General features: G+C 37.3%; 1 protein-coding gene across 1 annotated transcript in view; it reads left to right on the top strand.

The window, feature by feature from the left end:
• The first annotated feature begins 2,001 nt into the window (after window positions 1-2,001).
• LOC101442062 (small ribosomal subunit protein eS12-like) overlaps window positions 2,002-26,375 on the top strand; it is a 71,524-nt gene continuing 47,150 nt past the window's right edge. Inside the window, exon 1 of the mRNA XM_071209686.1 lies at window positions 2,002-2,257. Within this exon, the coding sequence (XP_071065787.1) occupies window positions 2,002-2,257 (256 nt within the window). The remainder of the gene's footprint in view (window positions 2,258-26,375) is intronic.

Genomic DNA, 26,375 nt, shown 5'->3' with positions numbered 1-26,375 from the left:
AGCCAGCAAGGGACTAAAGAGATCTGATCCACTCAATCTCCCTCTCTGATTGTTGAGGACAAAGAGTGTAGTGGAATAATTTCCTACCTGGGAAAATGGAGGAAGTGGTCAGCAAAGGCTACTAAACTGTCTCTGAGAAAGTTTGAATTACAAGGCCTTTAAACCCAAGGCAGGAACTTTTTTTTAATTTTTTTTAATTGATTTTGTAAAAATATTACATTAAAAAAATATGAGGTCCCATTCAACCCCATCACCCCCACCCCACCACTCCCCCCAGCAACACTCACTCCCATCATCATGACACATCCATTGCATTTGGTAAGTACATCTCTGGGTATCTCTGCACCTCATGGTCATTGGTCCACATCATGGCCCACACTCTCCCCCATTCCATCCAGTGGGCCCTGGGAGGATTTACAATGTCCGGTGATTGCCCCTGAAGCACCATCCAGGGCAACTCCAAGTCCCAAAAGCGCCTCCACATCTCATCTCTTCCTGCCATTCCCCATACCCATCAGCCACCATGTCCACTTTTCCCACTCCAATGCCACCTTTCTCTGTGGACCTTGGATTGGTTGTGTCCGTTGCACCTCTATGTCAAGAGGAGGCTCAGATACCACATGGATACTGGATGCAATCCTCCTGCTTTCAGTTGTAGGCACTCTAGGCTCCATGGTGTGGTGGTTGTCCTTCTTCAGTTCCATCTTAGCTGAGTGAAGCACCATCCAGGGCAACTCTAAGTCCCAAAGGCGCCTCCACATCTCATCTCTTCATGCCATTCCCCATACCCATCAGCCACCATGTCCACTTTTCCCACTCCAATGCCACCTTTTCTCTGTGGACTTTGGATTGGTTGTGTCCGTTGCACCTCTATGTCAAGAGGAGGCTCAGATTCCACATGGTTACTGGATGCAATCCTCCCCAAGGGAGGAACTTTTATCACAATTATCTAGTCTATTACAGCAAGCAAACTCAAAGGAGGCATTGAAGTGAGAGGACTCCCAAAGTGTGCCATCTGATGGCAGGCAAGTGAAGTGCATGTGAGGAAATGAAAAGTAAATGAGACAATGGGGGGGGAGAGAAATAAAGAAATAAATCTTTTAAAAAAGCAAATGAGGGAAATGGACTTTGGCCCAATGGTTAGGGCATCCGTCTACCACATGGGAGGTCCGCGGTTCAAGCCCCGGGCCTCCTTGACCCGTGTGGAGCTGGCCCATGTGCAGTGCTGATGCGCGCAAGGAGTGCCGCCCCACCCAGGGGTGTCCCCCGCGTAGGGGAGCCCCACGCGCAAGGAGTGCACCCCATAAGGAGAGCCGCCCAGCGTGAAACAAAGTGCAGCCTGTCCAGGAATGGCACCGCCCACACTTCCCGTGCCGCTATCGACAACAGAAGCGGACAAAGAAACAAGACGCAGCAAAAAGACACAGAAAACAGACAACTGGGGAAGGGGAGGGGAATTAAATAAAAATAAATCTTAAAAAAAAAAGAAATAAAAAAGCAAATGAGAGGCTTTTTCTGGCCTTTATATGCTCACTTTCTAAAGCCCTAGGTAGGAGCAACCCATTACTAGTTCTAGAGCTCAGTTTTGATCAAATAGAGCCAATTCTAAATATCCAGGTTGAACCAAGAATCAAAGAAGAGCAGTAATACAGCCTGCTGCCACTAAATCACTACAAAAAGAGAGAGAAATTGAGCACCTGAATCAATTCACCATTCTTATCATATAATTAGAAATCAAAAAGTTATGAGCCTTACTAAAAAATTGGAGGATATGGACCAAAGAAAGAAATATATGGAAACCTAGAAGAGGTGCAGGATTTTAGACAACTACTTAACGAGAAGCATATAAATTTCTGAAGTCTAATTAATGAGTTGAAAGACAATATAATTAAAGAGATAAAAGACATCAAGAAGACAGAGTCTTTCCCTGCTGCCGCGGAGCTATGCAGAGGTGGAGGCTCAGGGGATTTCAAGATTCGGCTCCACCCATAAACCACCGCCATGGCTGAGGAAGGCATTGTTGCTGGAGGTGTAATGGATGTCAATACTGCATTACAAGAGGTGCTAAAAACTGCCCTCATCCACAATGGCCTAGCACATGGGATCCGTGAAGCTGCCAAAGCCTTAGACAAGCACCAAGACCATCTTTATGTGCTTGCCTCCAACTGTGATGAACCCGTGTATGTCAAGCTGGTGGAGGCCCTTTGTGCTGAGCACCAAATCCACCTAATTAAGGTTGATAACAACAAGAAACTAGGTAAATGAGTAGGACTCTGTAAAATCAACAGAAAGGGCAAACCCCGTAAAGTAGTTGGCTGCAGTTGTGTGGTTGTTAAGGACTATGGCAAAGAATCTCAGGCCAAGGATGTCATTGAAGAATATTTTAAATGCAAGAAATGAACAAATAAAAAAACTTTGCTCTTAAAAAAAAAAAAGACACTGCATAAACAAAATGAAGATTTTGAAAACCTGAATAGAAAATAACACAGCTCATGTTAATGAAAGACATGATAGGTAGATCAAAACACGCCAGAGGCATACAACAGATAGAAGAATGAATAAGTGATGCCAAAGACAGAATAGCTGGAACTGAAGAGAGAAAAGAACAGAGAGAGAAAAGAACAGGTAAAAGTGCCAGGGACTCAGGGAGTTGAATGAAAACACGAAACTCAACCACATATATGTCATGGGAGTTTTAGAATGGGAAGAGAAGGGAAAAGAGTCAAAAAAACTATTTAAGGAAAAAATAGTTGAAAATTTCCCAACTCTCACAAAAGAAAAGAACTTACATGTGCAAGAAATGCATGTACCCCAATCAGAATAAATATAAATAGGTCTATTCTGAGGCACATACTATTCAAAATGTCAGACATCAAAGATAAAGAGAAAATTCTGAGAACAGCAAGGGAGAAGTTAAACCATCACATAAAAGGGACACCCAGTAAGACTTATTGCAGATTTCTCATGAGAAGTGACAGAGGTGAGAAGACAGTGGTATGATACAATTAGAGACTGAAAGAGAAAAACTGCCAAATGAGAATTGTTTATCAAGAAAATCCTTCTTTGAAAGTGAGTATAAAATATTTACAAACAAACAGAAATTAAGAGAGATCATGAAAAAGAACCCAACTTTGCAGGAAATAGTAAAGGAAGCCTAAGAACCTGAAAGAAAAAGACTGGAGAGGGAGGTTTTGAGGAGTGTATAAAAGAAAGAATAGGAGAAAGGATAACCAAAAGAGTGAAATGCCAGACAAAAAGAAAATGCAGAAAATAAAAACCAAAGAATAAAAGGATGGAAATAAATAATGGATTTATAATCAATGGTATTTTGTATAACCACAGAATTATGAACTCATCATTTCAATCATGAGTAGAGCGTTTTCATTTTTACAATAATAACAATAAACAAATTGGATCAACTGAGTCCTTTATTAATATGTATCAATAAAAATGATTTGTTAAGAATGTATGTGGGTAATATTTTATAAAATGTTTCAATTTTTCCAACAATAGTGCATTTACAGTAATATCACTGAACATGAATGAATTACTTTCCCCAATCAACAGATATAGGCTAACAGAATTGATTAAAAAAACATGAGCAATCCATATTCTGCAAACAGGTGACTCACCTTAGACCCAGGGGTACAAACCAGCTAAAGTGAAAGTTTGGAAAAACATACTCCACATAAATAGTAATAAAAAAGAGCAGGGTTAGCTATACTAATATCAGACAAAACAGACTTTAAATGCAAGAGTTATAAGAGATACAGAAGGCCATTACATATTAATAAAATGGACAATCCATCAGAAAGATATAATAGTCATAAGTATCTATTGCACCTGGTCAGGGTACCCCAAAATACATGAGGAAAACTCTGGCAAAAATGAAGGGAGAAATAGACAGCTCTACAATAATCACTAGAGATTTGACCACACCACACACATAACTAGATTGAACAGCTAGAAAGAATATCAACAAAGTAACAGAGACCTTTAACTATATGATAAATGAACTAGACATAAAAGACATATAAAGAACATTGCCACAAAACTCAGCAGGTTATATATTCTACTCATGTGCCCATGGATTTTTATCCAGGATAGAACACATTAGGGCACAATGTAGCTCTCAATGAATATAAAAAGATTGAAATTACACAGTTACTTCCCAGATCATAATGGAATGAAACTGGAAATCAATAAAAAGAAAGAGGTAAATTCACAAAAGTGTGGAGGCTAACCAACACACTCTTAAATAATCAGTGAGTCAAAGAAGAAATTGCAATTGAAATCAGTAAGTATATTGAGAAAAATGAAAATGAAATCACAAATTATCAAAATGTATGAGATACAGCAAAAGCAGTTTTGAGAGGGAAATGGATAGCACTAAATAACTATATTAAGTAAAGAAGGAAGTGCTAAAATCAAAACACTTACTGAAAAACTGGATAAACAAGAAAATCAACAACTAACCAATTCAAAAGTAAGCAGAAAGAAATAATAAAGATTAGAGTAGAAATAAGTGAAATTGAGAAAAAAAACTATAGAGAAAATCCACAAAAGCAAAACCTCATTCTTTGAGAAGATCAATAAAATTGACAAATCCCTAGGGAGACTGAGAAAGGAAAAAGAGAGATGCAAATAAATTCAATCAGAACTGAAAGGAGAGAGTTTAAAAATGAACCCACAAGTGCCTAAGAGTTATCTCCTGAGATCACCTGTGTTGCTCAAATATGGCCAGTCTTGAAGCCAAACTCAGCATGTAAATTTGTTGCCTTCCCACCAGCTTGGGACGTGACTCCTGGGAACGAGCCCCCCTGGAGCCGAGGGATTACTACCAAGTACCAGCTGATGATGTAACTAGAAAATGACCTTGAATAAAAGAGTCAGCTCGGACCAGCAGAATATCTCAATTTACATATAATACCAGGAGGAGTAAAAGGGGGAAATGGAAAGGACAAATGAGTTTATATGGCTATGAGTCTCCAAAAAGAGCTGGGAGTTTATCAGAGGGGTTGCCCTTATGCACACCTGACCAGAGTCCCAGAGACAGATAAAGTAGATACAACCCCAGGTATTGGTTCTTCTGAGGGCTACAGAGACCCACAGGTTCTATGGTCATGGCAGATGGAGTTCAGTGCCATGTCAGTTGGCCCTATTTTGGAGTTTGTGTTTCTGTGTGATGGAGCTGGACTTAGATGCGATCTATGTCCACAACTCTTTTCTGTTACTTTTACTGGAACTGTAGTTGGTGCTGGGGTTTAATGCATACCTAGGGGACCTGAATCTCTAGACTGACCATGTGATAGCCAGGCCCTGAGCCTCAACAGACTTGCAACTCCTACACTCTGGTTTGTTGGACTTACCCCACTCAGCTAATATGGAGGTGAAGAAGGTCAACCACAACACCAGGGAGCCAAGAGTGCCTACATCTGAAAGCAGGAGAATTGCATCCAGCATCCATGTGGAATCTAAGCCCCCTCTTGATATAGATGTGGATTGGACACACCATTCTAAGGTCCACAGGCTGGAGGAATAGAGTATGGATTAGTGTGGACTTACTGATATTCTATTCATGAACTATTGTGATTAGTAATCGAAGAAAATGTGGCATTGGTGTGGAGAAAATGGACATGGTGGTTGCTGGGGGTAGGGAGTGGGAGAAAGAGATGTGATGTGGGGGCATTTTTGGGACTTGGAGTTATCCTGGGTGGTGCTGCAGGGACAGTTACTGGACATTGTATGTTCTCCCATGGCCCACTGGGTGGACTGTGGGAGATTGTGGGCTATAGTGTGGACCATTGATCATGAGGTGCAGTGGTGCTCAGAGATGTATTCACCAAATGCAATGAATGTCTAATGATGATTGAGGAGGTTGTTATGGGGGGAGGATAAGGTGAGGGGGTGGGAGGTATATGGGGACCTCATATTTTTTAATATAACATTAAAAAATAAATAACAACAAAAAAATGAACCCACAAAAGCAAAAAGGATCACAGGAGGATATCATGAGAAACTGTAGGCCAACAGACTAGACAACCTAGAGGAAATGGACAAATTCCTAGAAATGCACAAACAACCTACACTGACAATGCAAGAAATTCAAGAACATAACAAACAAGTTACATTTAAATATTAAATCTGTCTTCAAAAATCTCTCAACTAAGTAAAGTCTAGGACCAGATAACTTGACAGATGAATTCTACCAAGAATTTTGAAAAGAATTAACACCAATTCTGTTTAAACTCATTGAAGAAATTTAAGAGGAGGGAAAATTACCCAACACATTTTATGAAGCCAACATCTCTCTAATTGCAAAGCCAAACAAAGGCACTACAAGTAGAGAAAATTACAGACCAATTTCTCTAGTGAGCATAGATGGTAAAAATTTCTCAAGAAAATACTTGCAAATTGAATCCATCAGCATATCAAAAGGCTTGTACATTATGACAAAGTGGGATTTATTCCTGTATGCAAGGCTGGTTCAACATAAGAAAATCAATATACATAATACACTACATTAACAAATTAGAGGGAAAAACCACATGATCATTTTGATTGATGGAGAAAAGGTATTCAACAAAATCCATCATTCTTTCTTGATAAAAAAATATTTCAAAAATAGGAATAGAAGGAAATTTCCTCAATATGATAAAAATCTTATATGAAAAACACACAAGCCACATAGTATGCAGTGGGGGAATGGTTGAAATATTTCCCTCTAATATTGGGAAGAAAACAAGGATGTCCACTGTCAATATTGTTTTGAACATGATACTAGGAGTTCTAGCTAGAGGAATTAGACAAGAAAAAATTAAAGGCATCCAAATAGGAAAGAGGAAGTAAAACTGTCACTGTTTATGGATGACATGATCTTGTATTTAGGAAACTCTGAAGTATCCACAACCAAGCTACCTGAGCTAATGAGTTCAGCAAAATGCAGGATACAAGATCAACATGCAAAAACCAGTAATGTTTTAATATACTAGTATTGAACAATCTGAAGAGGAAATCAGAGGGAAAATTCCATTTACAATAGCAACAATATGGCTCAAATACATAGGAATCAATTAAATCAAAGAAGTGGATGATCTATATGCAGAAAACTAAAAAAAATTCCTAAAAGAAATCAATAAAGACCTAAACAAATGCAAAGACATTCTGTGCTCATGGATTGGAGGAATAAATATTATGAAGATGTCAATCCCACCCAAAGAGATTTATAGATTCATTGCAATACCAATGAAAATAACAACAGACTACTCTAAGGAAATAGAAAAGGCAATTACCAAATTCATTTGGAAGGTAAAGTGCACCTGAATAGCCAAAAGCAGTCTAAAAAGGTAGAGTGACATGAGAATTTTACATTACGTTGGAACATATTACAAAGCTACAGTGGTCAAAATAGCATTGTACTGGTATGAAGATAGACACATTGTTCAGTGAAATGGAATTGAGAGTCCAGAAATAAACCCTGACCTCTAAGGCCAATTGATTTTTTACCAACCTACCTAGTTATTGGTAATGGGACAAAACAGTCTCTTCAAAAAATGGTGCTTGGAGAAATGGATATCCATAACCAAAAGAATGGAAGAGGATTCCTACCTCACTCCCTAGACAAGAATCAACTCAAAGTGGATCAGAGACCTGCATATAAAAGTCAGGAACAAAGAACTACTAGATGAAACCATAGGAAAACATTTAAAGAACATTTGATAGGTAGTGGTTTCTTGGACCTTACACCCAAAGCACATACAAGAGAAAAAACAGATAAGTCAGACCTCCTCAAAATTATATGCTTTTGCACCTCAAATGACTTTGTCAAAAGGGTAAAAATGCAGCCAATTCAATGGGGGAAAATATTTGGCAATTACATGTCCAATAAGTGTTAATATCCATTATATATAAAGGAATGTTACAATTAAACAATAAAAAGACAAATGATTCAGTTAAAATTAGGCAAAAGACTTGAACAGAGACATTTGTCCAAAGAAGAAAGACAAGTGGAAAAAAAAAATCTGAAAAAAGTGTTCAACATCATGAATGATTAGGGAAATGCAAATCAAAACTACAATGAGATATCATTTCACACCTATCAGAATGGCCACTATTAAGATGGCCACTATTAAGACAGAGAACTAGGGAGTAGTGGGGTGTGGGGGGTGGGGGGTATAGTATATGAGGACCTCATATTTTTTGAATGTAATATTAAAAAAATGAATTAATAAATAAATTTTAAAAAAGCAAAAACACACACACAAAAAGACAGAGAACTACAAGTGTTGGAGGTGATGTGGATAAATAAGTAAACATATTCTGTTGGTGGGAAAGTAGAATAGTACAATCACTGTGGAGGACTGTTTGGCAATTCCTAAAGAATTTGAATATAGATTTGCCATGTGACCCTGCAATACTATCACTGGATATATACCCAGAAGAACTGAGATCAGTGACATGAACAGATATCCACACAATAACATTCATAGCAACATTATTCATGATTGCCAAAAGTTGGAAACAACCCAAGTATCCATCAACCAATGAATGGATTAACAAACTGTGACATATTCACATGATGGAATATCATGTACCTGTAGGAAAAAAGGAAGTCATAAAGCATATGAAAACATGGAGGAACCTGGAGGACTTTACGTTAAGTGAAGCAAGACAGACACAAGAAGACAAATAGTGTGTGCTTGTGCTACTATGAACTAAATATATTGTGAAACAAATTGCGTGACTCCATTTATATAAAATGCAAATATATATAGATTTATAAAGATGAAATTAGATTCATTGTTATGTAGGATTGGGGAAAGAATGCTAAAGGATGTGGACATTTTCTGTTTGAAGTAATGAAATGTAAAACTTTTCATCATGATGAATGCACAACATTGTGATTATACTAAAACCAATGACTATTATGCACTTTGAATAGATCATAAGGTATGTAAATATATCTCAATAAAACTGCTTAGTAAAAAATAATCTGCAATAGCCAGATATAGCTATTTCTTATTATTGAAATAATGAAAATGCTCTAATAATGACTGAAGTGATAAATGCACAACTATGATATTACACCAAATACCATTGATTGTATACTTTGGATGAATTGTATGCTTTATTAATATGTATCAATAATATTGATTTGTTTATTAAAAAATAGTGTATTATAAACAAGTGTATGCCAACAAAGTAGAAAATGTAGATGAAATGGAAAAATTCCTAGAAATATACAAACTACACTGACCCTTAAAGAAATAGTAGACAAAAACACACCAATCACAAGTAAAGTGATTGAAACCATCATCAAAGAACTCACCAAAATGAAAACCCCAGGACCAGATTGTTTCACAGGGGAGTTCAACCAAGCATTTGAAGAATATTTAATACCAATATTACTCAAATTCTTCCAAAAAATTGAACAAGTAGAACTCATTCTACTAGGTCAATATCACCCTAATACCAAAGCCAGATAATGCTATTAAAAAAGAAATTTATAGACTCATTTCCCTAATAAATATTGTCAACAAAATTATCAAAAAAATTGTTAATAAAATACTTTAACTGAATACAATACTACATTAAAAGATGTGATGAATGCACAACTATGTGATGATAACAAATATTGACAATACATTTCAAATAAATTTTATGCATTACTATCAATAAAGTTGATTTGTTTAAAAAATAAATTTTTTAAAGATTTATTTATTTTGTATTTATTTCTCTCTCCTTCCCTGCCCACCCATTTGTGTGCTCTCTGTCTCCATTCACTGCATGTTCTTCTGTGTCCACTTGTATTCTTGCCAGTGGCCCCCAGAATCTGTGTCTCATTTTTTGTTGAGCCATCTTGCTGTGTCAGCTCTCTCTGTGTGTGGCACCATTCCTGGGCAGGCTGCACTTTTTTTGCACTGGGCAGTTCTCCTTAAGGGGCACACTCCTTGTGCATGGGGCTCCCCTATGTGGGGGATACCCCTGCATGGCAGGGCACTCCTTGTGCACATCAGTTCTGAATGTGGGCCAGCTCCACACAGGTCAAGGAGGCCCTGGGTTTGAACCTTGGACCTCCCATGTGGTAGCTGGATGCCCTATTCATTTGGACCAACCTGCTTCCCTAAAAAAATAAATTTAAGAGCAAATGCTTGAAATCTTGGAATTATAAAGTGATCTTAATAGATAAAATTATATTGTAAAAGAACAAAACTAGAAGATATCAAAATCTATATTTCAAAATATAATACAAATCTACATTTATTAAAATAGTGAGACACTGACACAAAGGTAAACATCTAAATAATGGAATAGAATTGATAGTTCAGAAATATATATATTTCATCAATTTACTTTCAACACACATTGCACCAAGGTCTTCCACTCAGGATAGCACAGTGCCTTCATCATATGGTGGTGAAACAACTGAATATGCAAAGCATAAATTTTGAAACTTACCTTAAAATATTTACAAAATAATTAAGGCATTTGGAATGATATATGTAAGAGCAAAACTACACCACACTTACAAGTAAATATTGGGGAGATTCTTCATTATTTTGGCCATGGCAATTGATGCTTAGATATGAAATTAAAATCACTAGAAACTAAAATAGTCAAACTGTTTTTCACAGGAATTAAAAACTTTTTAATCAAAGGGAACCCTATCCACATTGTGAAAAGATAACCTGAATAAAGGAAAAAATACTTTCCCAACATATGTCTGAGAAGAGCCTAATATTCCAAAATGAATATATTTTTTAAATTCCTTCCCCTTTAAAATAAAGACAAATAATCTAAACAAAAATGGGCAAAGTATTTGAATAACATTTTTTTCAGGGAATATATGCCATTAGATAAACACATGAAATAATGCTCAAGGTCTTTAGTTGTTAGAGATATGGAAATTAACATCAAAATGTGAAGTCACTCCAAACCTGCTGGTATGAGTATACTTTTCGAAAATCTAAAATATCTGTTGGTGAGGATGTGGAGAAATTGGAATCCTTGTACATAGCTGGTAGGTAATATGAACAAATATCCATATTAGCATTGTTTATAATAACACAAACAACCCAAATTTCTTTCACCTAATAAATGGATAACCAAATGTGTGGTATCCATACATTGGAATTTTGTTCAGACATAAAATGGAATGAAGTAATGGCATAAGTTATACCATGGAAAAGACTTGAAAGCATACTCAGTGTTTTCAAAACTTAGGCCAGATTGAAAAAAGTCACATTTTAAAAAGATTCCATTTATATGCAATATCCAGACTAGGGAAATCAATAGGGAGAAAAAGATGATTAATGGTTGACAGGGATTAGGGGTAGTGGGGAATATGGAAATACTTCTTTTGTAGGTATGAAGTTTCCTTTGGAGTTGATAAAATTTTCTGAAATTAGATATAGTTGATGCACAATATGGTGAATGTACTAAATGTCACTGACTTTACTTTTAAAATGGTTAATTTTATGTTATGTGAATTTCACCTCAATAAAAGTTGAACAAATAAAGAAAGAAAGTGAATGGCATTTTATTCAAAGAAATCCAATTTTCTCTAGATGATAAAACATATATTTTGCTGTATAAATGGGAATATAAGGATTTTGTTCTAAATTTTAATGAACACTTATTTTTCTCATATTAACTTTTTATGAACAAATGATACCATATTCATGATAAAATAAAAATGACAAATTAAGAAGAAATCTTTTGAAGACTTCTCAAATATTTATACAATTCAATTGTGAATGAAATGACAATAAAATTATGTCATGCATTGTTACATACTATAATCTTTACATAATTTCCCCTTATAAAAAGAAATATAAAATTGGCTTCCTATATTCTTTCAGATAATTACTAACATGTTCATCCTTTTCTAGAGATTACTATGCAGCTTCTACCCTACCATTCCTATCATCCATTCTTCATCTTAGTAACCTGTTGAAATTTTGTCACATCATTAGGCCTGTTGAAATGTCCATATTTATTCATCTTCCATTTATTTTTTCCAGATTTATGTGAGAATTCCAGCCCTTTATCTATAGAGAACCAGTGTATTAGGATCCCTAATGAATCTCCAGGACCTTGAATATTTCTTAGTACACAATGAAACCAAAAGAAATTACAAATGAAGAAACAAACGAATCTTCATCATTTTTCTTCACAGTATCCTCACATATCCAACATCATCTGAACGATATAATTTTGAACTTATCTGGTAAGTCCACTGAAGATGAACAGTATGTGTTCCACAGAATGAAGCACTGACTAGTTTTATTATCAGTGTAATCAGGGTGTGACCACCTACAATATAGACCTTATGTAGTTAGACTGTTTTTAAAAGGAATGCAAAAATTGAGGTTATACTCACCTGAAGTGGAAGAAACTGGACAGAGCAGGAATTTGAGTAGAGATGAAAGTACTACTTTCTTTTGTAACCTGTCTAGAACCTTGTTGATCTCACCATTTCTTCCAATTTTGGAGGTCTGGTGAGTTCTTCAAACAACAGATGAGAGCAATCCAAATTTATTTGCACTTTTATAAGTCCTGAGTATATCAGACATTTTTTATTCCAAAGAAATATCTTCCATTTTTATTGTATCCACTTTGTGTCACCATTCTAATTTACTATTTTTGGCTATGTGTTTCCCTTATTCATTTTTAAAAAATCTATTTCATTATTTTTAATTGTCTTTTCCAAGATTCTAGGTCTTTTCTGTTCAGTACAGTAAGCAATAAACATATGTGACTATTTAACATAATTAAATTTAAATAAAACTAAAAATTCTATGCTTTAGAAGCACTAAACTAATTGTAAGTGTCCAATAGCTATATGTGGCTAATAGTTTTGTAATGGACTGTGCAGATGTAGAATACTATCTTCATTACAGAAAGAACTATTAGGAATATTCACCTGAATCTTAGATATTTCTTCTATTTTTTCCAATTACAAATGAATTATTTGTTTTTCTATTCACTCCTATGTCCCATCCCAATAATACTTTTTAAGCTAGGTGCTTATACAATTTAACCATTTATTTTAAATTACTAAGTATTTTATACAATACAAGACCAATAATTGTCTCAGGAATATTGGTTTAGATTTGACTCTGGTAATGTTACATAATGTATTCAACTACTACTGTAATTTTTCATAAAGTACTTTATTATTTGTTTCAAGGTACTTTATAAGAGATTTCCAACTTAATTTTCAGTACATAGATTACATTTTCCATGTTTCTCATTATTTTCTGGTTTATTTACTTTTGAATAGGAAATATTGTCCATTCCTCCAAAATTTTGAAGTTTTTCTCCATTCTATTATATGAAACATTTGTATGGTGGGTCCATAAGCCCTTAAAAGGAAGTTTTTTTCAGGATATGGTACTTTAATAAATACTTTTTTGAATAATTTTGGAAATTGTTCTAATTTTTTAAGAAAATAGGACTTTTCTTATCAAAACAAGAAATGATAAATGTCTATGAGATGATACATAAGGCTGAGTCACTCATTCTAAGAGCAAAGTCTACAAATTAAAACTTAACTAAGTTCCTGTCCTCTTATGCCAGAATCTGATCCTAAGAACAACCAATCATAACTCAACAGCTCCCTTTTTCTTCTGTAGCTTAGTTCCTCTAGGTCAAGGATAAGCCAAATAAGGAAAACTATCCTGTGTCAAGGAGTGAGATTATTTTCTTTAAGAATATCTTGGCCTATTTACAGAAGCCATTTTACCCTCACTCTTCTAAGCTTTCTTCCATTTTAGGGATTGTACGCTTTCTGAACTATGAATTTCTTAAAAAATTTATGAGACCCATTAAACCTATTTCCCTTGGGTTCTTTTTGTTTTGTTTTGTTTTGCTTTGCTTTGTTTTGTTTTGCTTTGCTTTTTGGCCATTTTGGCTTAGAGGAGAGGATCCAAAGGTAACCACTAATAACTTTGGAGACAATAAAAAAGACAGAAAAAAATGCCCATTGAACCCTTTTTGTTTTCTTTCCTCCTTACCATCTCAAAGTGTTGCTTTTTGTGTTTTTTGTCAATTTTTATTTAGTTAGTTTCTTTTTTTAAAGATTTATTTATTTATTTAATTCCCCCTCCCCCCGCCCCAGTTGTCTGTTCTCTGTGTCTATTTCCTGCATCTTGTTTCTTTGTCCGCTTCTGTTGTTGTCAGCGGCACGGGAAGTGTGGGCAGTGCCATTCCTGGGCAGGCTGCACTTTCTTTCGCGTTAGGCGGCTCTCCTTACAGGGGCGCACTCCTTACGCATGGGGCTCCCCTACGCGGGGGACATCCCTGCATGGCAGGGCACTCCTTGTGTGCATTAGCACTGCACATGGGCCAGCTCCACACAGCTCAAGGAGGCCCAGGGTTTGAAACGCAGACCTCCCATGTGGTAGATGGACACCCTAACCACTGGGTCAAGTCCATTTCCCTATTTAGTTATTTTTAAAGTTGACAGTTACTTTTATTTTATTCTCTTTATTTTTAAAAATGTTACATTCAAGAAATGTAAGAGGTCTCCACATAACCCCAACCCCCTCACCCCACTTCTCCCACATCAAAACCTCTTTCATCATCATGGTACATTCATTGCATATGGTGAATATATTTTGGAACACAGCTGCATCACATGGATAATGGTTTACATTGTCATTTACACTCTCCCCCAGTCCAACCATTGGGCCATGGCAGGACATAGAATGTCCAGCATCTGTCCCTGCAGTGCCACTCAGAACAACTCCAAGTCCTGAAAATGCCCCCACATCATATCTCTTCTTCCTTCTCCCAAACATCAGCAGCTACAGTGGCCACTTTCTCCACATCAATGCTACAATTTCTTCCATTACTACTCACAATAGTTCCATAATAGAAAATCAGGAAGTCCACTTTAATCCATACTCAATTCCTACAGCCTGTGGACCCTGGGATGGTTATGTTCCCTCTACCTCTATATCAAGAGAGTACTTAGATTCCACATGGATGGTTGATGCAATTCTCCTGCTTGTAGTTGTAGGCACTCTTGGCTCCCCAGTGTGGTGGCTGACCTTCTTCACCTCCCTGTTAGCTGGCCAGGGTAAGTCCAATAAATCACAAGGTAGGAGTTGCAAGTCTGTTGAGGCTCAGGACCTGGCTGTCACATGGATAGTACAGAGACTCAGGTCTCCTGAGTATACAACAACCCCAGCACCAACCACAGGTCCAGTAATAGTGACAGAAGAGGCATGTGTAGAAAGACCACATCTGAGTCCAACTCCATCACACTCAGGAACACAAACTCCAAAGAAGGCCAACTTACATGGCACTGAACTCCAGAATCATCTGCCATGACCACAGAACCTGTGGGTCTCTGTAGCCGTCAGGAGAACCAGTACGTGTGTTTGAATCTACTTTCGCTGTCTTTGGGACCCTGCTGAGGTATGCATAAGTGTAACACCTCTAATGACCACCTAACTCTTTTTTGGAGACTCAGCCATATAAACTAATTTGTCCATTCCATTCCCCCTTTTATTCAAGGTCAAAAAGCAGTTTTTAACACCTGATATTACATGAAGACTGAGATATTCTGTAGGTCTGAGTTGACCCTTTTATTCAAGGTCTTTTTCTAGTTACATCATCAGCTGGTGCTTGGTAGTAATCCCTCATTGCCTGGGAGGCTCATCCCCAGGAGTCATGTCCCATACTAGGGGGAAGGTAATGCATTTACATGCTGAGTTTGGCTTAGAGAATGGCCACATTTGAGCAACATGGAGGCGCTCAGGAGGTAACTCTTAGGTACCCTGCAACTCTTTGATGAGTCCCTCTCATTTCTGAGTTTCACTATTTCTGTATTTGAACTCTCTGATTTCACTAGCTATCAGTCCAAAAGCTAGGGGGTTAATATTATTGATGAGAAAATTCAAAGTTTTAGCCTAAGTCCCTAGCCTTTCAGTACAAACCAGTTTAATTCCTGCTACTGCTGGTTTCTTTGTCCTGTGCTCAAGGTAAGAAGTGAAATTACAAAGATGGGATCCTCATGCTTATCTAGAATTTTATTCTTGACACTCTGGGACTCTGGCATATGTTGCCTAAGAGTTACCTCCTCAGCATCTCCTTGTTGCTCAAATGTGGTATCTCTCTAAGCCAAACTCAGTTTATAAATACACTATCTTTCCTCTGACATGGAACATGACAGCTGGGGGTGAGCTTCCCTGGCATCAAGGGATTATTACCAAGCATGAACTAGCAATGCACCTGGAGAAAGACCTTGACCAAAGGGAGAAATGGTACATACAAATGTATTTTTATGACTAAGACATTTTAAAGTGAGTTAGGAGGTCTTTCCAGAGATTATACTTATGCACATCTCAGCAGAATCTCTCTGACTGCCATGGTAAATAGTGGGGCTCCTAAGGACTCTAGAGTCACCCAGACACTATAGGTGCAGACAGCTAAGGAGTTCAGCACCCTGACAGTGGACCTTACTTTGGAATTTTTGCACCCCACTGTGAAAGAGTTGGATTCATCTGTGGTTTCTCTACACATGGCTGTTCTACCCCTTCTATTTGAAGCTATAGTTAGTGTAAAAATTGATAAGTGTATGTCCAAGACATTTAAATCTTTGGTCTGTCCACATGCCAGTTGGGCCCTGAATCTCAGCCAATTTGCAAAACCTACTCTCTAGTTCATTGAATTATCCCAGGCAAACTAACAAGGTGATGATGATGGACAACAAACATCCCAAGGAACAGAGAGTCTGCAACTGCAAGCAAGATAGTTCCATCCATCTGCCCAGAGGATCCAAGTCTCCTTTTGATTAGATGCAGGGTGGGCATAACTATGCCCAAATCCTGAAGATTAGGTAATGAACAATGGACTAAAATAAACTTACTATTTTTCTACTATAAACTTATTATTATTCTAGCAATGGAAGAAGAAATTTTAACACTGATGTGGAAGCAATGGTCACTGGAAGTTCTATGGGGAGAGAGAGGGAGGAGTAGGGGTAATATGGGGCATTTTTGGGACATTGGACTTGTTCTGAATGATGTTGTAATGACAGACACAGGCCACTATGTGCTTCAATATGTGTAGATAAATTTTAGCAAATGTACCACACTAATAAAGAATGTTGCTAATGTGGGAAAGTGTGGTAGGGGGAAGGTGTGGGACACATGGGAGTTCCCTATATTTTTTATGTAACATTTAAATAATCTAAAGTTTCTTTAATATGTAAAAAAAAATTATATGGCTGGAAGCTGTACCAGTCTAACAAAATGGCAAAATCACACCAAACACAATATGGAATTTCCATTTCCATTTTGGGAAATATCCAATTAGACAAAATTACTCATTACTCTAGAAAAAGAACTCCAAAATTAAACAGCTAAAGGAAATGTCTACTTTATTTAGTACTCAGAATTTACTAAGATAATGCAAGAAAAATACTTTTATTAAAGAACTCTTTGCAAAAGCCAAATGAGAAAGTGTAAGCTCAGAGGATTTCTATGTTTTCTTTATTTCTATGTTTGTGTCTGACAAAGGGCTAAATAAGTTTTAACTGAAGCTATAAGTTCTCTATTTGTGTCTCTCTGTATGTTTGATGTAGGACATTTTGCTACCTCTGAATGGTATTTCCAAAGTACTTTAAGAAAACTCTTTAAAGAGCACTACTCAAGTTGGTTTAAAGATAAATAAGCACTTATATATATAAATACTCCAGTAGTTCAAGAGGTTAAGGAAAACAAACTCCAAATATTTCCAGTGAAAACAGAGCATTCATAGAAGTAAATCCAAATTTAAAAAAAAATTAAATTTCATATAATTCAGGTAAACCTTAGGCAAATAGGACTACTTGAATATTAACTTAAAAAAAAGCTATGTCTTTGGAATTATCAATACTAAGTATAACATAAACATATAATTTAATTCTAGTTTGGAGTGCTCTTCTTAAATTTATGCAGTGTTCTGCTAGATCCTTAAGATGATCAAAATGTGTAACCTGCATTTTAAAGAATATTGTGTTGAATGCAGTTTACAGGATCTTTTTGATAACAAATATGTAAGGTGTGCATGATGTGTTTTGCTAAGGGAATGGAAAATTGTTTTGTCTAAAAGTAAAATGACAGGTTTTTACAGAAGGATAAAAAGGAATAGATAGGACAATCGGAGTAGAAATAGAAAGTTGTACATTTTCAGAAAAGAGATGTATCTGTCATGGTCATGGGTGGTTAAGTTTTGATAGGTTTATAGGATATTTAAGAGTTGTCATAGAAAGCATGTTCATGCAAAACTAGTATTTGATTTTCTTTTTTTTACAATGATAAGGTATCCTAGGATTTTGGTCTGCTCTTAATAAGTATTAATAAAAGATTTTTCAAAAACATCTGAGTAACCTGCTTAGAGGGAAAGATTTGGTATCTTATTAGAAAATCCTCCTGTGCTACATGTCTTTTTATATACATCATGCAATTACTTTAGAAAATATTTTCTTACTGTTGAAATATTTTTGTACCACTATTCTACTGCCTCTCTTCAATTTCAAAATATTTGGTTGTGACTTTCATTAAGAAACTAAATATTGTTTCACAGTTTTCCATGATCCTATTTATCAAAATGTTAAAACATGACAACTTTTGACAGTTTCCTCCCAAAAATTGAACCATAAATAATATCTTCTTTTTTTTTCCTTCATTTAGTCTTTTAATAAATATAACATAATGACTTCAACATGCCAGGCACAATTCTGGATACCCTCAGACTAATGTAAACATGACAGACAATATACATTTCTTATAGAACATACATTCTAGTTGTGGTAGTCTAAAAACATAATTAAAAACGTAAAACAAAAATATAGTTGAGTATTATATTGAAAATAAAATAATTTGACGTGCATCCTTATGCCAAGTTTATAGAGGATGTATAATTTTCTATAGAAGATGAAACTTATGTCCAAATTTAATTAGCATGTTATCCAAGAGCAAATAATTAGCAGTAGTAGAGCCTCAATTTGAATCCTGGACTCTTAACTCAAGGTTATCTTTATTTATAATATTCCATATTGCATATAGCCTGCTATCTTTATTTTTAGAACTTCATTTTGGCCTAAAACTTAATTCCAAAATCATTTCCCACATCATCTTCTTAATTCTCAAAATGCTTAATATTGCTACATGTTGTTAGGATGATAAATAATATATTACTTTATTAGCATGGAATAAATTATAGATGATTAAGATCTTATCATAATAGAAATTAGTTAATATGTTTTGTCTTCTAGCATGTGCCAGACTGTATCTACTCAATATTTTATTTCACTCTTGCCTTCAATATTCACAACAGTTTTATTTATTTATTTATTTTTTAATTTTTTAAAATTGATTTTGTAAAAATATTACATTACAAAAAAATATATGAGGACCCCTTCAACCCCACTACCCCCACCCCACCTCTCCCCCCCCCCCAGCAACACTTATTCCCATCATCATGACACATCCATTGCATTTGGTAAGTACGTCTCTGGGCACCTCTGCACCTCATGGTCAATGGTCCACATCATGGCCCATACTCTCCCCCATTCCATCCAGTGGGCCCTGTGAGGATTTATAATGTCTGATGATTGCCCCTGAAGCACCATCCAGGGCAGCTCCAAGTCCCTAAGACACCTCCACATATCGTCTCTTCCTGCCATTCCCCATACCCATTAGCCACCATGTTCACTTTTCCCACTCCAATGCCACCTTTTCTCTATGGACATTGGATTGGTTGTGTCCATTGCACCTCTGTGTCAAGAGGAGGCTCAGATTCCTCATGGATACTGGATGCAATCCTCTCGCTTTCAGTTGTACGCACTCTAGGCTCCGTGGTGTGGTGGTTGTTCTTTTCGGATTTTCCAGAGGGTCCTTGGAAAATCACGAGGGATTTTTTCTCTTTCATCTTGTAAAAAGAAAGGTGATAAACTAGTTTTATTTTATATGTTATCAGTTCCATAGGAAGTGTTCTCATATTAAAAATGATTTTGGGGGGCAAGATGGCGGCTGAGTGAACATCCCTGTTAGAGTCTTCTGCAGGGAATCGGCTGGGCGGCGTTGGAGACTCTTTGGGACCGGATTGTTTCGGGATTTTTGCTGGTCCGGAGGTGTCTGGACATCGATTTGGAGGGAAGGTAACAGAGAGGATTCGTCTGTGAAATATACACGGAGATCCCAGCTACCTGTAGAGGATTCCCTTCTTGGGTAGGCGGAGACGAGCCAGGCCGAGCCGGGCCGCGGTAGCGCTTGGAGCCGGGCGGGCCCGGTGCAGGCCCCGGCTGCGGGCCGCGGTAGCGCTTGGAGCCGGGCGGGGCCGGTGCAGGCCCCGGCTGCGGGCCGCGGTAGCGCTTGGAGCCGGGCGGGGCCGGTGCAGGCCCCGGCTGCCGGCCGCGGTAGCGCTTGGAGCCGGGCGGGGCCGGTGCAGGTCCCGGCTGCCGGCCGCGGTAGCGCTTGGAGCCGGGGGGGGGGCCGGTGCAGGCCCCGGCTGCGGGCCGCGGTAGCGCTTGGAGCCGGGCGGGGCCGGTGCAGGCCCCGGCTGCGGGCCGCGGTAGCGTTTGGAGCCGGGCGGGCCCGGGTCAGGCCGCGGCGGGTACGGAGCCGGGCAGGGCCGATCCAGGCCGCGGTGGCGGGAGGTGGACGCCGGAGCCGGCTGGGCCGCTGTAGCGAGCGGAGCTGGGCGGAGCCAGGCCAGGCCAAGGCGGTGTGAGGAGCCGGGCAGAGCCGGTCCAAGCCTCCGCGGCGGGCGGAGCCGGGCCTGTGGAGGGGTTTCTGTTTTTTTTTTTTTTTTTTTTTTTTGTTTGTTTGTTTTTTGTTTTTGTTTTTTTTTTTTAAATTTTACTTAATTTTTTTTTTTTTTTTTTTTTGAGCATCTGCAGTACTGGGGAGTTCGTGGGCCCTGGGCGGCCTATTGGGGGTTTGTGGGAAGGGAGGTGCTTGCAGACCCATTTGGGCAGACAGACGGGGGAGTTTTAGGGCAAAGCGGGGGGAAGCTGTTGTTTTAGATAGTGTTGCAATTGTGACGCGTGTGTACCTGTATCTCTCTTCTCCCTATCCGTTCCCCACCGTTTGCCCATCCTCTTTTTCTTTCTTCCTTTCTTCTTGCCTTTCTTTTTTCTTTATTATAATTAGTTTTTTTTTTCAGTTTTCTCTTTACCTCTTGTCCCTCATCTTCCACTTATTTTTACTTTAATTCAAGTATACAATAGGTGCTACAGGGAACACCTCACATTTGCTGGGTTTTCCCATCCTCCACTGCCTCATTTCTGTGTGAACTGATTTAGGCTACCTACACTATCCCCCTTCCCCTGCATCTTGATATCCACTATCATCTACTGTCTCTCCTATATTCCACCCCCCACCTCCCGTTCTTTGATCCACAAAGTGTCTAACTCTTAATTTCTAATACCTTTGTTCTGTTTTCTGTCTATTATCCACTCTTGAAACTATTACCTTTCTTTTCTTTTTCCCTCTCTCATGAAAACAATAGCTGTGTAGTTCATACCATATTCCTCCCAAATTCAGTCATCAACTTCATAAAAGGTACTCTACCTACAGCTATAACTCTATACAATCTACATGAATCTAACCTCCATCCTTCCAGATCTCATATTCCTGCTTTATTAACATACATCACCAATACAACTTTACACTTTTCCCTTGCTTACACAATTGCCTTTCCCCAACACTAATACTTTCCTCTAAAGTGAACTTAACCAACAACAAGTAACTAGAATAAGAAGAAAAAAGTGACAAAGAGAAGATATAACACCTGTGCAAAAATAACAACTAATTAACCTCCAAGAGCAGACAAAGAAGCTAAGGAACTGATTAAATTCGTCAAAATAAAGAGATGACCAGAAAGCAACAAAAATCTACGAACCAAACCAATAATCAGGAAAACATGGCTGAATCCAATCAACAAACCAATAATCACGAAGGGGAGCAAAACTTGGCACAAGCAATGAAAGATCTCAGAACATTTATCACCGACAAATTTGATGCAGTAATGAAAGAGGTTAACAACATGAAGACATCACTTGGAGGGGAAATTGCAGACATACGCAAAAACATAACAGATATGATGGGAATGAACACCACAGTTCAAGAAATCAAAAATACACTTGCAGCAAATATCAGCAGACTAGAAGAGACAGAGCAGAGAATAAGTGATGTGGAAGACAGTACATCAGAAATCAAACAGATAGTAGAAGGGGTCAATAAGAAGATAGAAAAAATCCAATTAGGATTTAGGGACCTGAATGACAATGCAAAACGCTCAAACATATGTATTATAGGCATTCCAGAAGGTGAAGAGAAGGGAAAGGGGTCAGAAAGAGTGTTGCAGGAAATAATGGCTGAAAACTTCCCAAATCTACTGAAAGAGACAGATGTACATATCCAAGAAGCACAGCGCACTCCACAAGTCATAAACCCCAACAGGCCCACCCCAAGACATATACTTGTCAAATTATCCAATGCTCAAGACAAAGAGAAAATCCTAAAAGCAGCAAGAGAAAAGAAAACCATCACATACAAGGGAAGCTCAATTAGATTAAGTGCTGATTTCTCTTCTGAAACCATGGAGGCAAGAAGACAGTGGTATGATATAGTCAAGGTACTAAAGGAAAAAAATTTCCAACCAAGAATACTCTATCCAGCTAAACTAGCATTCAAACATGATGGAGAGTTCAAAATATTCGCAGACAAACAGAAACTGAAAGAGTATACCAACAAGAAACCTCCCCTTCAAGAAATTCTAAAGGGAGTTCTGCAGGAAGAAAGGAAAAAACAGGAAAGGCAAAGTTGGAGGAGAGTATAAGACCAACAACAACAACAAAAAAGACAAAAAAAAAATATACAAACAAAATATGACAAACACAAATCCAATCAAAATATGGCTAACACAAATAATTCCTTGATAGTAATAACACTGAATGTCAATGGATTAAACTCACCTATCAAAAGATTCAGACTGGGACACTGGATAAGGAAATATGACCCATCCATATGCTGTCTACAAGAGACACATCTTAGACCCAGAGACGCATGGAGATTGAAAGTGAAAGGCTGGAAAACAATCATTCAAGCTAACAATAACCAAAAAAAGGCAGGAGTAGCTATATTAATATCAGACAAAATAGACTTTAAATGTGAAACAATTGTGAGAGACAAAGAAGGATACTACATTTTAGTCAAAGGGAAAATCTGTCAAGAAGATCGAACAATCATAAATATCTATGCCCCTAACAAGGGTGCCTCTAAATACGTCAGGCAAACGCTGGAAAAACTAAGTGAAAGAATAGATACATCTACAATTATAGTGGGGGATTTTAATACACCACTATCAACTCTGGACAGAACATCTCAAAAGAGAATCACCAAAGAAACAAAACATCTGAATAGTATATTACAGGAGCTCGATCTAATAGACATATATAGATCGCTACACCCAAACACAGCAGGATATACATTTTTCTCAAGTGCACATGGATCATTCTCCAAGATAGATCATATGCTAGGCCACAAAGAAAGGCTGAACGAATTCAGAAAGATTGAAATCATACAAAACATTATATCTGACCACAGTGGAGTCAAGCTGGAGATTTGCAAGGGAAAGAAGCCCAGATTTCACACCACGATTTGGAAATTAAACAACACACTCTTAGAAAAACAGTGGGTCAAAGAGGAAATCTCAAAAGAAATCAATGACTACCTTGAAACAAATGATAATGATAACACAACATACCAAAATTTATGGGATGCAGCAAAAGCAGTACTGAGAGGGAAGTTTATAGCCATAAATTCATATATCAAAAAAGAAGAAAGAGCAAAAATTGAAGAACTAACTGCACATTTGAAGGAATTAGAAAAACAACAACAAAGTAACCCAACAGGAAGAAGAAGGAAGGAAATAACAAAGATAAGAGCAGAACTAAATGAAATAGAAAATAAGAAAGCACTTGAACAGATAAACAAGACCAAGAGCTGGTTTTTTGAGAAGATTAACAAAATTGACAAACCTTTAGCAACACTAACAAAGAAAAAAAGAGAGAAGATGCAAATACACAAAATAAGAAATGAGAAATGCGATATCACCACTGACCCCACAGAAATAAAGACTATCATAAGAGGATATTTTGAAAAACTATATTCCAACAAAAATGACAATCTAGAGGAAATGGACAAATTCCTAGAAACACATAAACAGCCCATATTGACAAAAGAAGAAATTGATGATCTTAACAAACCAATCACAAGCAGAGAGATAGAATCAGTTATTAAAAATCTCCCAACTAAGAAGAGCCCAGGGCCAGATGGCTTCACAGGTGAATTCTATAAAACATTCCGGAAAGAACTGACACCAATCCTGCTGAAACTATTCCAAACCATCGAAACAGAAAGAACATTACCCAACTCCTTCTATGATGCCAACATTACCCTAGTACCAAAGCCAAACAAAGACATCACAAGAAAGGAAAATTACAGACCAATTTCTCTAATGAACCTAGACGCAAAAATACTTAACAAAATACTTGCTAATCGTATTCAACAACACATTAAACGAATTATACACCACGACCAAGTGGGATTCATCCCAGGTATGCAAGGATGGTTCAACATAAGAAAATCAATCAACGTAATACACCATATAAACAGATTGAAGGAAAAAAATCACATGATTATATCTATTGATGCAGAAAAAGCATTTTACAAAATACAGCACCCATTCTTGATAAAAACACTCCAAATGATTGGAATACAAGGAAATTTTTTGAACATGATAAAGAGTATATATGAAAAACCTAAAGCCAATATTGTTTACAATGGAGAAATCCTAGACTCCTTCCCTCTAAACTCAGGAACAAGACAAGGATGCCCACTGTCGCCGCTCCTATTTAACATTGTCTTAGAAGTACTTGCTCGAGCACTGAGGCAAGAACCAGAAATAAAAGGCATTCAAATTGGAAAGGAAGAAGTCAAAATTTCATTATTTGCAGATGACATGATCCTATACATAGAAAACCCTGAGAGATCTACAACGAAGATTCTAGAACTCATAAATGAGTTTAGTAAAGTCGCAGGTTATAAGATCAATGCGCAAAAATCAGTAGCATTTCTGTACACCAATAATGAGCAAGATCAGGAGGAAATCAAGAAACAAATACCATTCACAATAGTAAATAAAAAAATCAAATACTTAGGAATAAATTTAACTAAAGAGGTAAAGAACTTATACACTGAGAACTATACAAGATTGTTCAAGGAAATCAAAGAAGACCTAAATAAATGGAAGACTATTCCTTGTTCATGGATAGGAAGACTGAACATTATTAAGATGTCTATCCTACCAAAACTGATCTACACATTCAATGCAATCCCAATAAAAATCAACGCAGCCTTCTTTAAGGAACTAGAAAAACTAACTATGAAATTTATTTGGAAAGGAAAGAGACCCCGAATAGCCAAAGACATACTGAAAAAGAAAAACGAAATTGGAGGAATCACACTACCTGACTTCAAAACATACTATAAAGCTACGGTGGTGAAAACAGCATGGTATTGGCATAAGGAGAGACATATAGACCAATGGAATCGAATTGAAAGCTCTGATATAGAACCTCACATATACAACCACATAATATTCGATAAAGCCACCAAACCCTCTCAACTGGGAGAGAGTGGCCTATTCAACAAATGGTGTCTGGAGAACTGGATAGCCATATGTAGAAGAATGAAAGAGGATTACCATCTCACACCTTATACAAAGATCAACTCAAGATGGATCAAAGACCTAAATATAAGAGCCAAGACCATAAAAACCTTAGAAAGCAGTGTAGGGAAACATCTACAGGACCTTGTAATAGGTAATGGATTTATGAATATCTCACCAAAAGCACGAGCAGCAAAAGAACTAATAGATAAATGGGACTTCCTCAAAATTAAAGCCTTCTGCACCTCAAAGGAGTTTGTCAAGAAAGTAAAAAGGGAGCCCACACAGTGGGAGAAAATATTTGGCAATCATATATCTGATAAGAAACTTATAACTTGCATATATAAAGAACTCCTACATCTTGAAAATAAAAAGATAAACAATCCATTTAAAAAATGGGAAAAAGACTTAAACAGACACTTCTCCGAAGAAGAAATACAAATGGCAAGAAAGCACATGAAAAAATGTTCCAAATCTCTAGCTATCAGGGAAATGCAAATCAAAACCACAATGAGATACCATCTTACACCCATAAGATTGGCAGCTATGAAAAAAACAGAAGAATACAAGTGCTGGAGAGGATGTGAAGGAAGGGGAACACTCATCCACTGCTGGTGGGAATGCAGAAGGATCCAACCATTCTG

Source organism: Dasypus novemcinctus, chromosome 19 (assembly GCF_030445035.2).
Source record: "Dasypus novemcinctus isolate mDasNov1 chromosome 19, mDasNov1.1.hap2, whole genome shotgun sequence".
NCBI lineage: Eukaryota > Metazoa > Chordata > Mammalia > Cingulata > Dasypodidae > Dasypus > Dasypus novemcinctus.
The sequence above is the reverse complement of the archived record's forward strand: the minus strand, read 5'-3'. Positions and strand labels throughout refer to the sequence as shown.